At 43.1% G+C, this 18,374-nt stretch overlaps 1 protein-coding gene across 10 annotated transcripts in view; it reads right to left on the bottom strand.

Moving 5' to 3' along the window:
- The window catches only part of COL13A1 (collagen type XIII alpha 1 chain), a 152,750-nt gene that overhangs the window by 78,368 nt on the left and 56,008 nt on the right, over positions 1-18,374 (bottom strand). For all 10 annotated transcript variants that reach the window (XM_073353524.1, XM_073353518.1, XM_073353516.1 and 7 more), the window contains 3 exons: positions 15,513-15,548; positions 12,104-12,130; positions 7,317-7,367 (listed from right to left, as the gene is read on the bottom strand). In XM_073353524.1, coding sequence (XP_073209625.1) covers positions 7,317-7,367; positions 12,104-12,130; positions 15,513-15,548 — 114 coding nt within the window. The remainder of the gene's footprint in view (positions 1-7,316; positions 7,368-12,103; positions 12,131-15,512; positions 15,549-18,374) is intronic.

Genomic DNA, 18,374 nt, shown 5'->3' with positions numbered 1-18,374 from the left:
TGTCATCCCACTTCTTTCCAAAGTGGCCCCAACCTCCAGCATTTGCTTATTTATCTTTGGCATTAGGTAATCCTTTATACTTATCACCAACTCTCCATGAAATTAAATAATCTTTTCAACAGACTTTGGGGGTGGAAGAAGTGAGTTTTGCCAGAACAGACTTGTGAAGTTCTGGGGTACAATCCAGACCAGTAAGGGGCTGTGTCTCATAGACTCATAGACTTTAAGGTCAGAAGCTGGGGGGGGGGGGGGAAGGGTCCTCTCTGTCTGTGTGATGCTTTTGCTGGGACCAGAGCAGGAATGCAGGTCAGAACTCTTGTAAAGAGTTAGTAAGAAATCTAGTTAGATATGCGTTAGATTCTGTTTTGTTTAAATGGCTGATAAAATAAGTTGTGCTGAATGGAATGTATATTCCTGTTTTTGTGTCTTTTTGTAACTTAAGGTTTTGCCTAGAGGGATTCTCTATGTTTTGAATCTGATTACCCTGTAAGATATTTACCATCCTGATTTTACAGAGGTGATTCTTCTACTTTTTCTTTAATTAAAATTCTTCTTTTAAGAACCTGATTGCTTTTTCATTGTTCTTAAGATCCAAGGGTTTGGGTCTGTGTTCACCTGTACAAATTGGTGAGGATTTTTATCAAGCCTTCCCCAGGAAAGGGGGTGTAGGACTTGGGAGGATTTTGGAGGGAAAGACGTTTCCAAGTGGGCTCTTTCCCTGTTCTTTGTGTAACACTTTGGTGGCGGCAGCTTTTAACTTAAGCTGGAAAGAATAAGCTTAGGGGATCTTTCGTGCAGGTCCCCACATCTGTACCCTAGAGTTCAGAGTGGGGAAGGAACCTTGACAACCCCTAACTTCTGAGTTACTGAAGTCCTGAAATCATGATTTAAAGACTTCAAGTGACACCATTTACCGTTCATTTACACTAGTTTAAACCTGCAAGTGAACTATGCCCCATGCTACAGAAGAAGGCGAAAAACCTCCAGCATCTCTGCCAATCTGACCCAGGGGAAAATTCCTTCCCAACCGCAAATATGCCAATCAGACCCTGAGCATGTGGGTAAGACCCACCAAGCAGATATCTGGGAAAGAATTCTCTGTAGTAACTCAGAGCCCTCCCCATTTAGTGTCCAGTCTCTGGCCATTGGGGATTTTTGTTAATGCCAGTTGCCGATGGGCTCCATGCCATTGTAGGCAGTCCCATCAGACCAGCTCCTCCATAAATGTATCAAACACAGTCTTGAAGCCAGTTAGGCTTTTTGCCCCCACTGCTCCCCTTAGAAAGCTGTTCCAGAACTTCACTCCTCTGATATTTAGAAACCTTCACCTAATTTCAAGTCTAAACTTATTGATGGCTAGTTTATAGCCATTTGTTTTTGTGTGCACATTGGTGCTTAATTTAAATAACTTCTCTCCCTCCCCTGTATTAATCCTTCTGATGTATTTATACAGAGCAATCATATCTCCCCTCAGCCTTCTTTTGGTTAGGCTAAACAAGCCAAGCTCTTTGAGTCTCTTCTCATAAGAGAGGTTTTCCATTGCTTGGATCATCCTAGGAGCCCTTCTCTGCACCTGTTCCAGTTTGAATTAATCTTTCTTAAACATGGGAGACCGGAATTGCACACAGTATACCAGATGACATCTCACTACTACCTTATATAATGGTATCAACACTTCCCTGTCTCTACTGGAAATACCTCACCTGATGCATCCTAGGACTGCATTAGCTGTTTTCACGGCCACATCACATTGACAGCTCATAGTCATTCTGTGATCAGCTAATACACCCAGGTCTTTCTTCTCCTTTGTCACCTCCAACTGATAAGTCCCCAGCTTATAGCAAAAATTCTTGTTGTTAGTCTCTAAATGTATGACCTTGCACTTTGCACTATTAAATTCCATCCCATTTCTATTACTCAAGTTTACAAGGTCATCCAGATCTTCTTGTATGATATTCTGGTCCTCCTCCATATTGACAATACCTCCCAACTTTGTGTCACCTCCTGTCCCACAACCTTAGATGCCTCACTATGCTTTACTGTTGTAGCTCCCAACCTGGGCTACTCATGCACAGCCCACCAGTATGCAAATCATACCCTGAGTATCTGTTTATAGCTACAGCCCTGGTCCAGCAACTCTGACCCCAGCAGCCTGTCAGCAACACGCCAGCCACATTCTGGCTTTCACAGACTGGGTTACTACTTGCAGAGTGACCCCAACACACCCCCAGTCCTGAATTTCCCCCAAAACATGTTTTCCCAAACTCCTGGGTAGTTCAGATATAAAAGATCCATTGCCCCTGTAAAGGGTCAATATTCAACCATTTGCAACTTTAACTGGAGTTACCAAACAGTTCAGTTTAAATACAACACTGGATTAGTTTAGATTAAAAATAATGCACATTTATTTAACTACAAAGAGAGAGATTTTAAGTGGGTACAAGTACAAGGTATTAAAGTCAGAAAAGGTTACAAGAGAAATAAAGATAAAACTCTTTCTAGTAGCTCAAACTTAATAAGCTAGACTTGGTTCAAGGTAATATCCCAGCAACAGAACTGATCAAATTCTCTGATTGGGATCTCCCCCCAGAGTCAAAGGGCTGCTTCCTTTGTCTTCTTAGGTGAAGAGGTGGAGAGAGAAAGAGAGAGAGAGAAAAAACCTGGTGTGTTTTTGCCCCTCACTTTTATAGTCCTGTCCCCCTTGGAAATACATTTTCCTGAGGGTTACCCCTAGATAAAGTTCATTCCTGCAGTGAAGGAGACAGGGAGGCTTGTGGTAAAAGAGGTTCCATGTTGTTGTTTGCTAAAATGCAGATCAAACTGTTCCTGCCCCACTTTGTTGCCAAAGAAGGGCCATTTGACATGTGATTGCCAATCAACTTTATGACACCTGGCTAGAGGTGTCAGTTTGTCCTTTGTTTTTGAGAAACCAGTTTACCCACTCCCCAGACTAGTCTGGTAAGCACATTGTAGTCATAATTTCAGCTTATGTTCATAACTCTTAATAAGCATTTTGCACATACATTACACAAGAATACTGATGATAAATATGTCATTAGCTTTTTAATGATACCTCACAAGGCATATTTTGCACAAAGATTATTACACTAATGTGTAGGGTATGTATACAGGGGTGCTTTCAGTCATAGGTCTTCTAAGAGCTTTGGCCGTGATAGACAAAAATCCATTTTAAATATTGTTATTAGCTGGGTGAAACCTTTTTATGGGTTGAGTTAAAACCCCAGTGAGATTGGCAGATGTGAACTTGCCCTCCCGTTAACATAATTGTAAGCGTAAGCCTCACCAAGACAACAGGTGTGTGTGTGTGTGAGAGAGAGAGAGAGAGATCACAGAACTGAGGTCACATCAGAACAGATGGAGTGAAAGAGACAGCCTGAAGGAGCAGCTAAAAGCATGAGGCTGACCCTGGGGCTGTTGGTAGATCTATCCAATTACAACTCTCAGGATATCTGCATCACTCTTCAGGCTGATTACGAGCTAAGAGCTGCAGTTTATGACAAAGGGGGAAAGGGACAAGCCTGTTATTCTTATACTCCATTGAGTGCTTAATTCAGTGCTCAGAAAACTAAGGGACTGATTCACTCTGAGCCCAGCACAGTGCAGGCAGAACAAGCACTGTAAATGGACCCTGACCTGTACCGCCCCTGGCTATTCTATTCCTGGATCACAACACAACACTTCTGAAACACCTCAGTCCTGAACAACAACCTCCTTTCCCCCGTCTCTGCTATTCGAATATACTTCCTAGAAGTGCTTATGCTGGGCCTTTCTCATTGAAAATTAAAAGTGTGCACATAAGCTCAATAAAGAGTTGTGATTAATGTTTTGCTAGGAACAACAGGACAGCCTGTTGTTAGCTAAAAGGATCAGGACAATAATATATTCTTTCCAGTGCCAGAGAGCAGCTCCTGTTCCTAGACTCCGCTGAGAGTGAGCAATGTGTCTCACCCTGGGGTAGTGGGGAGGGACATTTTGTCTATTAGGTCTTCTTTCCCAACCTGCTTGATGTACTATTGTCCTTCCTTATTGCTAGGGCCCTACCAAATTCACAACCAAAAAAAAGTGTCACAGACCATGAACTCTGGTCTCCCCCTGTGAAATCTGGTCTTTTGTGTGCTTTTACCCTACACTATACAGATTTCATGGTGAAGACCAGTGTTTCTGAAATCTGGGGTCCTGACTCAAAAGGGAGTTGCAGGGGTCACAAGGTTATTTTAGGGGGTGTCACGGTCAGTGTTACCTCTAATTTTTCCCACCCATGTGTAGAATTAATTTTGTTATGTGCACCAAAATGGAGATGATGTGTGACACATCACCTTCAAATCGGTGCACATAACAAAATTCATGTGGTGGGGGTGGGGTGGAGTGGAGGGATTTGGAGTTTGGGAGAGGGCTCAGGGCTGGGGCAGAGGGTTGGGGTGCAGGGGTGTGAGGGCTCCAGCTGGGGGTGCGGGCTCTGGGGTGGGGCTGGGGATGAGGGGCTTGGGGTACAGGAAGGTGCTCTGGAGCTATGGCTGGGAGAGAGGACTCCCCTCCAGCTCTCCCCCCACAGAAGCACCTGGGCTGGGGAGAGAGGCACCTCCCACTGCCGCAGCAGCTCCAAGGCTGGGATCACAGGACAGGTGCCCCGGATCCCAGCCCCCGCAACTCCAGGCTGGAGCTGGGTTCAGGGAGGGGTGTTCCTGACAGGTCCGGGCCGAGCTGCCCAGGTCCAGGCCCAGGCCACCTGTGTCTGGGTCCGAGTTGGGCTGTTCGGGCTGGGCCGCCCTGGCTCTGGCTGGAGCCGGGCCATGCTGCACCACCTCGTGGCTGGGGCTGAGCTGCACCGTAACACCCTGGCTGGGTTCAGAATGGGGTAGAGGCGCCCCGGCCATGGCAGGTCCGGGACACAGCATAGTTGAAGGCCGGGCTAGGTTGTGGCCAAGGGAAGGGTGACCCTCCCCTGGCCACGGCAGGTCCCTGGGCGGGTTCTCTGAGCATCTGCGCAGCGCTAAATAGGCTGCTGTGCAGCTTACAGGGAACTTAGGTCACGGTATTCCCACCCTTACTTATGCGCTGCCTTCAGAGCTGGGTGGGCGGAGAGCGGCAGCTGTTGGCCGGGTGCCCAGCTCTGAAGGCAGCAGTGCAGAAGGAAGGGTGGCAATACCATACCATGCCATCCTCACTGCTGTGCTGCTGGTGGTGATGGGACTGTCTTAAGAGCTGGGCTCCCGGCCAGCAACCGCCGCTCTCCGGCTGCCCAACTCTGAAGGCAGCGCCGCCGCCAGCAGCAGCGTAGAAGTAAGAGGAGCAGTACCAGAACCCCCCCACAATAACCTTGTGACCCCTCCCCCCCACAACTCCGTTTTGGGTCAGAACCCCTACAATTACAACACCCTGAAATTTAAGTTTTAAATAGCTGACATCCTGAAATTTACATTTTTTAAATCCTATGACTGTGAAATTGACCAAAATAGACCATGAATTTGGTAGGGCCCTACTTATTGCTGCCAATAGCAGCCTAGCGGGAACATCCTGGCTGAAACAACTTCTGCCATTTAGCACAAGACCCTAAAAGGCTATCTGCCATTCAGAAAACTGCAGTTGTCAAAATAAAAGTCATTGTCTTCTGAAAAGCCCAAGAATCTGCATTTGTTTCCTGGTTTGGTTTTGTCATTTATCAAACCCACAGTGGCGGACAGGTGGCGCTGGGAACAGACTAAGCTGTTTCTTATTAGGAACACTTGCCACGGGACTTTTGGAAAGATAGTTGGAAAGCCAGATGTAGCCGACTGTCCAGACTGCCGAGGTCTCTTTCACTTGACTTCAACCGGTTAGATGTGAAACAAGGTCATATGTCCTCCATCCTCTCTCTAGGTCAAGGATGCTACTCCTCACAAAGCTCATCAAAAAAGGAAGTTACCAGGGCAGGTGTGGGGGAAAGGGGATTGAATCTTTTCTGCCACACTGCAGTGGAAATTAATGGTATATCAGAATGGATGGATCTGAGATGCTTGCCTGAAAGAGAATGGTAATAACCTATTTGGGCAATAAGCTGTAGATAATATTTAAGATGTAGATAAAATAATAAGCTGGGCTAATATTTGTCACATATTTGTTGTCCTACCTAATACACATTGTCTAAACTCAATTGTCTTTCTATGGAATTTAAATTCACATTTAATTTCATTCTGTGTGAAAGGCACTTTTTGAAAGTGCCACTGGAGGGGCAGCCATGTTTAGCTCCTGAAGGATGGGGAGAAATGTGTTTCAACTTTTTTCATGGCATGAAGTTAGATCAAAGAACCCCAGCAAAGTTAATACCATTAATACAAACCTAAATTCTAGCCAATAACCACTGGAAATGTATTGGAAAACTGGAGTTTCTATAACGATACAAAGACCTAACAGAAATTTGGAAACACCGTGCATTTGCATTTGTTAGGGAAAGCTAGAAGTATGAACTTCAATTCAAGAAGGACCTAGAATTTGGGATGTATGAAAGCTCTAGGCCTGTATTCTTTCTTGGACACTAAGGCCCCAGTTCTCTTAGGAGCTTCATGTGAGTGGATCTCTGCACCTGCGTGAAACTCCTGGCAGGATCAGGGCCTAATACTGTACTTCTCCAGCCCCAGTATACCTCTCTAAGTGCCTCTTCTCTGCTCCCTAATTAAAACAAGCCATCAAGACCGCAGCAGAGGAAGGGTTCACTGAACTCTTCAGAGAGAAACCTCAGCACTCTGATAGTAACATGCTTGTCATTGATGAACCTGGCTGAGCAACAAAAACTTTGAGTCTTAGGATAAGAAATTGAATTTTTCAAGCAAGTTCCTAAATTACCCATTTTTGTTTCTCCAGCAGCCATTTGCCCAGCCTTGATCCCGGGCATGTTGCACTGTAAAGATGGAGCAATGCCATCTGCCAACTAGACTGATTGCAAAGAGCACTCAGCCAAAGATGACATGCTTCGCCCAAAGCGAAGGGCGTACTCATAGCAAGGCATCAGTCCTGCTGCCAAGAGGTGGAACTATTTCTCTTCCTTTTAAACACAGGAGAAAAAAACCACTGGAATAACCTATATGGTTTCCTTGCTAAAGACTAGGTGCTCACTAATTCTAGCAATTTGGGCTGTAATTTCATTATATATAGTAAATAATATTTGTATAAAAACAAGTCTGGCTAAACAGGAAAACCACATCAGATAGTGTTACTGCTCCTCTGGAAATGCTGCTGCTGACTTGGTACCCCTCCTTAGTCTTTTTTCGGTAACTCACCCACAGCCTGCATCATACAAAAATAGAGAGAAAATCACTTACGGGAGGGCCTCGGGGACCGATGATGGACATGCCTGCTTCTCCAGGGGTTCCCTGCAGAGAGAGACAGAGGCAGAAAAGGTGTGAGAAAAGGAAGATTAAAAAGGAAAAAACTGGAAGGCAAGGAAGCAGAAGAAGGAAAGAGAAAGAGGAAGAGGGAGATGTGAAAGCGTTAGCGAGAAGACAAAAGAGAGCACAAAGCGAGATGAAGAAAAGAAAAGGGGGGATAGTGAATCAGTAGAGGGGAGGAGAGAGGTGATTGCATGAGATAATGAGGAGGAGGAAGAAAGACAGTTAAGGAAAGGAGATCAAAATAATCAATATTCACATTCTCTATAGAGACCATGATTAAATTGTGATTGCTCAGAGCCCTTCCCACCTGGGATAAGAAACCTCCTTGGTCTATCTTGTTCATGAGAGGAAGCCATTTTGAAGTGTCCCACCACCCTTAAGAGATGGCACCACTATGGGTCTCTTTGGAGAGGAACATGAGACCTCATCTAATGCCTGCATACTCGCCATGCCCTGGGAGCACACATTTGCCTCCCCTCTATTTGATCACTCTTGTTCATCCTGAAGCTTCACCTGCCCTAGTCTAGGGACTGAATAATGCAGAGAGGCATAACTAGGAGTAAAGCTGTGCAGTATAAGGGGAAAATGAGATGTTCAGCAAGGAAAATTATAAACATATAAAATATAAAATACTTTTTGGATAAAATGCAACCTCTTGTGATTATTAAAGATCCTGTGAAACTTTTAGTAAGAGCTGTGGTGTTAGCTCTCAAGTCCTGGGTAAACTCTAATTCAGGTCATGACATTCGGCCTCCCTAAATTTCCTTTGTGAAATTGAATTGATGGTAATGATGTACATTTCCTTTTCCAGTCTATTGCTGTGTGCTTTTTAAACAGCTTTCACATCTCACCCCAGATGCATCTGCATTTCAGTGGCAGCTCTATACCCAAAATGTACACACTTTATCAAGTTTATGAAGCGGTCAGGGTGCCTTTGGAGTGAAAGGAACAATGTAACAGTAAGACGTAAGATCACTATTAGGACAGAACAGTCTTCTGAGGTCAGTTGTGAAAACACCATCACTGGAGATATTCAAATAGTGGCTGGTTAACCCAGTTGTGAACATACACTGGAGACCACATTGTATATCACAGGGCAAGGAGAGCGAGACAGATTGCATAAGCTGCAAGGTCTTTCTCAACTCTAGTACTTATGATTTTATGAATGGATCAAATGAGATTTAGTGACCAGACTGGAATTTGAAAGTTTAGGTCTAAAGTAAACTAAATAACTCCATGTGAAAGCAGCTTGATGTACTGTACCCAGAAATAAGTGGCTTGGTCAAACCTGGTTTCTAAAATAAGTAGGGACTGACATGGAGACAAAATGTTCTTATGATTTAATCATGTATTGTATGCAATGATAGACATTTATGGTACATCTATACTGCGCTAAGAGACCCGAGGCACAGCCGCAGCTGGCCTGGGTCAGCTGACTTGCGCTCACAGGGCTCGGGCTGTGGGGCTATAAAACTGCAGTGTAGACCTTTGGGTTCAGGCTGAAACACTGCCATAGGGACAGTTCTGCCAGCCAAAAACCACTGGCGTGCAGTGTAATCGGGCCATACCCCTCCCCAATGCCCTGGGTCCATCCCAGTAAATATCTTCACCATTTCTTCTCTCTGGTCACTCACTGAGAGGATGGATGTGCTGCTATGGAAACTTTTCCACTGCACAGGACACCTTCTGTGTTCAAAAGCAGAGATAGGCCTAAACGTCAATGGCCTCATCCAGATTTGAGGAGCAGCTTTCCTTGAGTTGAGATGTTCAGATTTGAGGTTCTACTTTGGTAGATTAATAATGTTAAAGAGTGGCATTAATTGCTGGAGAAAGACTAACATACTTAGTCTATGGCTCTAGAGAAGTTACTTTCTCTTTAAAGGGAGTCAACTTTATTCACTGGAGTTGGAAACGGGATTTTAAGTCACCGAAAGACAATTGTTCAGAGAGAAGAATGATCTGGCTGCAAAAAGGAGGGATAGCCTCTCAGTTTTCGTCAGTTAAAAGTGAAAGAAGAGTAGCAGTGATTTGGGGAAGAATGTTCTAACTACCTAAAGAAAATAAGAGAGAAACTGAGTGAAGAAAGCAAGAATAAAAATGGGGAACTTTGGGCAACTTAGAGGCAGCTGTGACCTGCCAGGACCTGGGGAGTGGGAAAGTCCTGTTTGTAGCTATTTATAAAAGGCATTCATTTTGGATTAAGAAAAAAACAGTAAAGTTCTTCCTGGAAAAATAGAAGCCGTCAAAGATTCACGGCAAACCCAGGTCATATGACTGGCTCTGGCTCTCAATGTGCTTTATAATACACAATACATGACTGATAGTCACAGATGATAGATTCCAAGGTCAGAAGTGACCATTATTATCATCTAGTCTGACCTCCTGCATAACACAGCGCATAGAACTTCCCCCAAAATACTTACTAGAGCAGATCTTCCAGAAAAATATCCAATCTAAGTTACCAACCTCCTTCTTGAATTGTGGACACCAGAACTGCATACAGTATTCCAGTTGCGGCTGCACTAATGCCAAATGTAGAGGTAAAATAATCTTTCTACTCCTACTTGAGATTCACCTGTATATGCATCCCAGGATTTGCATTAGCCATTTTGGCCACAGCATCGCACTGGGAGTTCATGTTCAGCTGATCACCACAACCTTCAAATCTTTTTCAGAGTCACTGCTTCCAAAGTTCCCCATCATGTAAATACGGCCAAAATGGATACTGTTTTCTTTTGCCCAGTTTACCAGGCAATCCAGATTGCTGTGTATCAGTGACCTATCCTCTTCATTATTTACCGCTCCCCCAATTTTTGCATCATCAGCAAACTTTATCAGTGATGATTTGATATTTCTTCCAGGTAATTAATAAAAATGTTAAATAGCATTGTGCCAAGAACTGATCCCTACAGGACCCCACTAGAAATTATATCCATTCAATGATGAATTCCTATTTACAATTACATTTTGAGACCTACCAGTTAGACAACTTTTAATCCACTTAATGAGTGTTATGTTAATTTTATATTGCTCTAGTTTTTTAATCAAAATGTTACGTGGTACCAAGTGAAATGTCTTACAGAAGTCTAAGTTTATTATGTCAACTCTATTACCTTTAACAGCCAACTTGTTGTCTCATCAAAAATATATCAAATTAGCCTGACATAACCTATTTTCCATAAAATTGATTGGCATTAATTATATTACCCTCACTTAATTCTTTATTAATCAAATCCCATATCAGCTGCTCCATTATCTTGCCCAGGACTGATGTGAGATTGATAGGCCTATAATTACCTAGGTCAACCCATTTACTCTTGTTAAATATTGGCACATTAGCTTTCTTCCACTCTTCTGCAACAGCACCCCCTTCTAAGATTTATTGAAAAATCAATATTAATGGTCCAGTGATCGCCTCAACCGTCTCTTTTAAAACTCTTGGATGCAACTTATCTGGATGTGCTGATTTTAAAATGTTCATCTTTAGTAGCTGCTGTTTAACTTCTTCTTGAGATACTAGTGGAATGGAAAGAGTGTTATCATGTGATACAACTATATCATCTGCCACGGGGGCTTTGGCATTTTGGATGATTTGATAATGCTGATTGTCTACCAGGAGAATCCGAACAGGGGACAAGAAGGAGTGACCTGAAGAAGAAGAAGAACCAGGTTTTCATCCTGTCCTGCCCTTTCTTCCTATGGTACGTCATTGTTTTGTCCCCTATCTTTTTCACAGAGGTCTGAACAGGTTTGCCAATACCATACTCTTTATAGATGTTTCCTCAAACAATGTGGTGAACATCTAGACATTTCCTAATTTCTGCACATATTGCTGTTCATTTTCCAATTAATTAGATGCTGCCTGAATCAATTCAAGGTACTTCTGTCCCTCTCCTATCTTTCCCTTTTGAGTGTATGATGTAGTGGCATCTGAAGACATAAAGTGTTGACTGACATTGAATATTTCATGAAATTTGTGTCACCATTGTGACATATTAGTGGCTTTGTAAACTACCAGCTCTATGTAGGGATAAAAAAACTCATTCAATACTTTTCAAATAGTTTAGGCAACTGCTCAGAGAGACAGGAAGTACTGCAGGGTCTTTTTTTTTTAAATGGAGAAGATATAACTGAAGTAAAAAAGTGTATGTGTGTGGAGTGGTGGCCATCTCTTCCCTGTTTCCCTCTGTGTTTTTTCACTATGCAACTAACCCTGGAATGGAGGTGGTGAGCCATAGCCTGTGACCAGAGGAATGGTGAATAGGAGAAGCCCAACACATAGGAACTGGATGGGCCATTAGGACATAGCTGTTATATCTTATCACATTTGCATATGCACATTTCCTGGACTTACCAGGCACAGCTGTCAGCAGTGAAGAAGCTAATGGTTAAAAAACCACAAAGGCTCAGCTGGAAATATTGAGTGTGCCCATCCACCTTTGGAAGTCAGCCCTTACAATGTTAGCAAATTATAGTAAACAAAAAAATTCAACATCCTCAGACGCTGTGTGGGCTGGAAGGAATTTAAGAGATGAGCTCACATTGTGAGCGGAGAGGGGTGGGGCAGTTCAGAGCCATGTATGGTTTAAACACACGGAGGGCTTTAAAGGCACAGCTCTTCAATTGTTGTGATTTGAAGTGAAGGGATTTCAGGTGGCTGAAGAGGAAGCTGAGAGAGGTCAGGGTATGACATGATGAGCTGGAAAGAGCTGACTCACCTTCTCTCCGGGTTGCCCCTTTAGTCCCTGGGTCAATTACACCAGTCGCAGCCGCATGCAAAAGGGTGAAGGGGAGAGAGAAAGAGACACAAACACAGGAATCAGTGTTAATGGCACACTAAACCCAAACACAAAACAACGCAACAAAAAACAGGTCACAGACACTGACGCATGCTCTGTTTAAGGTTTACACACAAGCACAATGACCTTTGCTTCTCCCTCTTCCACTGCCCTCAAGATCAGCTGTCTTGGCAATATCTCTGAGGAAGAGCAGCTGAGAGAGGTGGCAGCTGAAATTGGGTTTTCAGCCAGCGTGAGAAAATCAATTCTTGATTTTAACAAGTGGTGGTGGTGGTGGGGAAACTGAAGCTGTGTGTTAGTGATAAGCTCGCCATAGTTAGCAAGGCTGGCTCAGAGTTCAGAGACATCAGCTCACAAGTAAGTGAGGCAGCAGCAACAGACCTCACAAGGAACCTTGGCACAGCCGCCACCAGGGATGATAGTCCTCAGGTGGGATTAGCCAGGGCGGTCAGAACAGTGGCTGAAGATGGACTTGGCTAACAGTCAGTCCACACTGACCAAGTGGCAGGAGTTCCTGGCCAGCCTTTCAGAGTGTGGGACAGGAGGGTCATTGAGGAAAGGCAGAGGAGGATAAATGGATGAATGTGCTGGGAAGAAGGTATCTGACTGAATGGGAGGGTTGGGCAGGGGAAATATGTTTAATCAACAGTCTTCATTACTGGAACAGTAATAAAATATTGATTTTTTTCTCTTCTCTTTCTCTTCTGCCTGGCTCAAAGAGAGGGAATTAGATATAATATATGGCCTGGCTATGTGAAATCTGTGGGGTAAATGTGCAAAATACATATAAGTCTTACATACTGAAATATGTTTAATATATTAAGTCACTCCAGGTAGGTTAATTACAATTAAAACAGGACTGTTTTATGGTAGGACCTTATTCTACCACCCTTATTCACACTGAGGAGTAACCTACTACATGTGTAGTCTCACTGATTTCAGTGGAACTACTCACAGAGTAAGGTTTCACTTAGTATAAGAACAGCAAAGCTGGGTCTTCAATGAACAGAGTACGTAGGCTTTAAACAGGGGCTCATCTGGAAGTGTGGTGATCTATGTTACCCACCCAAAGCCTCAAGTTTGATTACTAGCTCGTCTTTTTACTACCCTGGCGGTTGGCAGGGGCTGGCATTTCTGCAGAGCCAGCTTCCTCTGCCTCTCAGAGGCCTCCTAGCAGGGTCTAAGGGCAGTTTTACTCAGTTCCCCTCTTCTAGCGCATACGAATAAGCAGAAAATTAGAAAGGCACCATACGGATTTCGGTCTGTCTTCCATCTCTGTCTAGAGCAGTGATCCTCATAAACTGCACTACCTTGCGTTATATCCTGTTGTGCCGCATTACTGAACGCAGCAGTTACTTACAAAGTAATGCCGTCATGGCAACACAACTAGGGTTATCAGACAGCAAGTGTGAAAAAACAGGATGAGGGTGGTGGGTAATAGGAGCCTATATAAGAAAAAGACCCAAAAATCAGGACTGTCCCTATAAAATCGGAACATCTGGTCATCCTAAACACAACATCAAACCAGAAGGGCATTGTGAAGATGTACTAGCATTGCTTGAATCACCCTGAGTCTGGCAATACAGTAATACTGAAGAGCTAATCCCCTCAGGCATGCCAGGCTCCAATACCAATGAGGCATTTGGAGGAGACCTTACTGGAGAGAGAAAGTTACCCAGCGGTATCGCTAAGGAAGTCCTAAACATAGTACATAAAATATAATGGACCCATAAAACCCTCCCATACTTTGAGGTCTTGGATTAATTGGGACTCAAATCTGAATTACCCTGGCTCATGAGGTTTGTAAAAGCCAAGCCACCTCGAGTTATGCCCACCCTACCTGTGGAATTTGCCAACCCTTTTTCTATATTTTTTCCATCACTGCTGATGGCAGTGAGTAGCTGATTATGTCATTAATGTTTATAAATGTGTTGAAGATGTAAAGAGTCACTTAATGCCAAGAATTGTTAATTGTTAATAATATTTGTTGTATCTGTATGTAAAAAGAGAACCTCTCCTCGCTAATCAGTTTCCATAACAAACACTGTGGGCCAGATCCTGATGTAAATTCATATAGCTCCATTGGCTTCAATGGAATTGCACAGATTTACACCAGCTGAGGTTCTGGCTCTGGATGTGTAATCTCTTATGACATGACCACTTTAGCCACTCTATATTATAGCTGCCTGTGAAATTGCAGGCACCAAACCCAGACACATCTCATTCATCCACACACAGCCTTCCCAAAAGATATTTAAAGATGCAAAATGTTTGGGTGGAAGCTATCCAAACGGTAACTCAGGCGAGCTCAGCTGTGGCAAGCTGAACAGCTGGGAACTGACAAGGAGTGAAGGTAGCTAGCAACACAGTTTCCTCTCTCTGTCTGAAATGTGGGGTGGTCATAGGGCAGGTGTCTCAGCCGGAGAAAAGCATAAGGATTCAGGACCTATCCACAAGTCAGAGTGAACTTAGTGGAATGTCACCTCACTCCTGAGGCTGTTATGTTGTCCTCTTTGGAAAGACATCAACATGTATGGGGAATAAAGAGAACAACTCCATGAAGAGGGAACACAGGGAACAGAAGGCAGAGCCGCACGATGCAAAGGTGTTTGGGGTGTTGATGTGATGCTGTATGACACGCGCTGCCCAGCCCTTCTTCAAAGTGTCACTGTTATTTTAAATGTGTACTCTATGCCTGGAGGGCCAAATTAGAGCCAATGTGCTGGGCAGACATTGTACATTCATAGGCTGAGAAAAGGCTACAAATGTTGTTTGATCTATATAATTTTTTTCAGACAGACAGATCTGCAGGGGGAGCTTGCCTCTCCTTGACCTTCAGAGGCACAAAGGCAAGTACATTGCAGGCAGCAAGAAACCATCAGCAGCCCACTGCTTGGCACCACTTGAACACATGGTGCTACAGGGAGCATTCTCAGAATGTAGCCAGGGCCTCCTCCTCAAGAGTCCCATTTGGATTTGGTTTCTGCATAGAAATGTCTCAGATAAGAGCCCCCTATAGACTTACCAAGGATTCGTGCCTCTGTTTTCTGGGTGGAGCCTGGTTACATCACAAATGATAGAACCTGCAGCCTAAAATTTCTAAACCTGGAAGCAGATCTCAGTAGCAGTTCATTCAGCTTTGTTCATGAGGGAAGCTGCTGCTTTTTCCCTTGTTATACCCAAACCAGACCTTAAAATGGAGCAAGGGCCTGGGGCAATCATTTCCCTGAAATAATTAAAGTATCACCCCAAACGACCCACAGGCATCCCAGCTTTTGGAAAAATGTGTGTCAGTCAGGTCAGGCAGATGCAAGAGGTTGTAACTCACCGTTCTTCCAGGGATCCCCATGGCGCCTTTGTCTCCCTAACAATTAATGCAAAATCAGATGGCAGTTGGAAACTGGTCATATACAAGACTACAAAATGACACAAATTAGATGTCACATGTAGATATATGTGTGTATCTTTGATTATTAATTGACTGAGGTATGTGTATGTAGCACATATGTTGACACACTATATATACATATATTTAAAGTATGTTCATATGTTTGTATGTATTTTTGAACATATGTGTAAGCATGTGGGTATGGATGTGTATGTAAGTCATCAGTTTAACTCCTTGCTATATAGGCACAAGGAACCAACAAAGCACAACCATTTAGAAAGGAAAAAAAGGCAAGAGTTTGTGATCCAACTATGAGTCTAATCATAATTTCAGCACTTTCTATAATCCAGCTGCTGGGAAACTGCTCCCTTCAGTACCTAATTATCACATTTTTCTCTTTCTTTCCAAGGAAATCTGAATGGTAGCTATTTATTTATAGAGCTGTTATCACTTAAGACAGAACTCTCAGAGACCATGAATAGGTTCACATTTTCCAGTAGTCCAGAAAAGGGAAAGCTATACTAATGTGGATAACAAGCTAACACAGGAAATGGCGTGTCTAGCACACCGTATATTAATGGTTGTGTTCTGTGTCTCTTAACTGTACAGAATGCTGCCCAGTGAATCTTTAGGGTGTGAAAATCATTAAGTGAGGTTGCATGAATGTGCCTGCCTAAGAATGTATGAGACGATACTTGAACTGAATGGCAAAGACACATGGACACAAAGCCACTGGCATATTCTTAGCCATTTATATAGATTTTAGTTCTGAGTCTATATTTAAATTTAACTATAGAATTAAAGATTCTGTATTTCTGGCCACAAAAAGTGAACGCTATGCAGACTTAGAGAGCAGTATGCTGATGCTCAGAAGATACAGAACTATTTATGGTGTCCATTGTTTTGTGGATTTCACTGCACATTTTGCAAAACTGACATTGTAAAATCTCTCAGTATTGTTTCTGATCGCCAATTTGTTTTTTCTTAAGTTTCACTATGAAAAAAATCAATGTTTCTGTTGTACTTTCTCATATATTTTCACTGTAATACTGTTTTCTGAGGAGATTGATTTCTGCCGCACCCGACGAGAACATAGACAATGTAGGAGGCTGACTCAAGGGTGCGGGGAAAACAACCCTAACTGTGTCACCTACATGAAATCGTTGAGCCGCTTCTGTCATTACCCTTTAATCATGGCAATGGGCCAGAACCTTAGCGCTGTGTCCATAGTGATCAGTAGAAGGTAGGGATACATACTGATTACACAGGTAACTCTGCCGAGGAAAATAATCTTTGATGTTGGTAAATGTTCAGAAATTCTTTTTTTCCCCCTAGCAGTGTCTGTAATCAAATGAGAATATAAAACAATACTGATGGTCATTTTTCTACTGTCGCCTGCCAATTCGCTCTGCTATCCAGTGATGGAACTGCAAAAAGCAGTGTGGAGAAAAAGCAAAATGGAGAAGACCGTCTTGAAATCTGGGGAGTGGGTCAGTTCAAGGGGAGTGGGCCAGTTCTCGCCATTCAAGGAATGCACTTTGCTGCCACTGTTGCTCAGTAACCTTTCTTCGCTCCCTGTCTGATGTACATAGTAATACTTTAGATTAATGTTCTAAATACACTTCACTATACACAAGATTTAAATGTAAAGAGGTAAAAAGTATTTAGAGGTTTAACAACTCCATAGTTATAGACAAATACTATTCCATAATCAATGGGCATTTCTTTCATATACATGTTGGATAAATCAAAAAGCCATATCTCTGCTGCAACAGTTATACAAAGCAGTTTGATTAAATTTACATAGATGGTATGTGACTGCAAAGTAAAAGGAGATTATATCTATTTCATCCCATTCTGGTTTTTATACTGTACCCATCAACATGCTATTTGATCTCTCTCTCTCTCTCTCTCTCTCTCTCTTTCTCTTTCTGTGTCTAGGTGCTGTACATGGTTTATTCAGAAAACAATGGAATTTCTCCATAAGGGACAGGAAATTCATTGCCTTGCTCTTTGATTTCTTGGCTTCTGCTTGGGAGCTTGCTGCTAAGTTTTCTTGTTCTTTAATTTGGACATTGCTTTCCTCTACAGCTGAGCTTGGCAACTTGTTATGAAAATGACAAGGGTCAAACTCTCATGATCTGTAGTGGAAGGGTGTTCCAGACTTTTGGATCTGTTGTTGAGAAACTCTTCCTGGCTGTGCTGTGACTGGTATCTGACCACATAATGACTGATGCTGTATAGGACTGAGCTGTGTCTGATATTAGTCTGCACAGTGACTGGTACAGTACCTGATGTCAAAATGCCAAGTACCTCATCATGAAATGATGTATGAGTGCACTGTGTCTGGTATTTGACTACACAGTACTTAGGGTCTTCTAAACAATACTAGCAGGGGGGAAATGGTCCCAGTGGTATCGCAAATAAGTGCCAGATGTTTATGAGAAAGAGTTGTCTATGATGTGAAGCCAGGAAATACACTCTGTTGTGGATAATACTTATGTGCTGCACTGTATGCTAGCATTGTATTCATAGCCCCACTGCCTGCCTGCCTGCTGTATTTCTAAAGTGGCTATTGTTTTAGTATCCAAGCACCAAACAACAGTTATGAAGAAGAACAGTTTTGAGTGGTCTTAAAAGATGTTTTACTCTCTCTTTTCCTCAGGCAGTGTGTGGATTTGTTTTTGTTTTTGTGGAAGTCATTGCTGAGGAGACTTCATCCAAAGGTGGTATAGGTTGGGATCAGAGTGTGGTGAGGCTGTGGTTTGGTCCGATCTCCTCTGGCAAAGAGTTTCATACCTG

This window comes from Lepidochelys kempii, chromosome 7 (genome assembly GCF_965140265.1).
Source record: "Lepidochelys kempii isolate rLepKem1 chromosome 7, rLepKem1.hap2, whole genome shotgun sequence".
Lineage (NCBI taxonomy): Eukaryota > Metazoa > Chordata > Testudines > Cheloniidae > Lepidochelys > Lepidochelys kempii.
The sequence above is the reverse complement of the archived record's forward strand: the minus strand, read 5'-3'. Positions and strand labels throughout refer to the sequence as shown.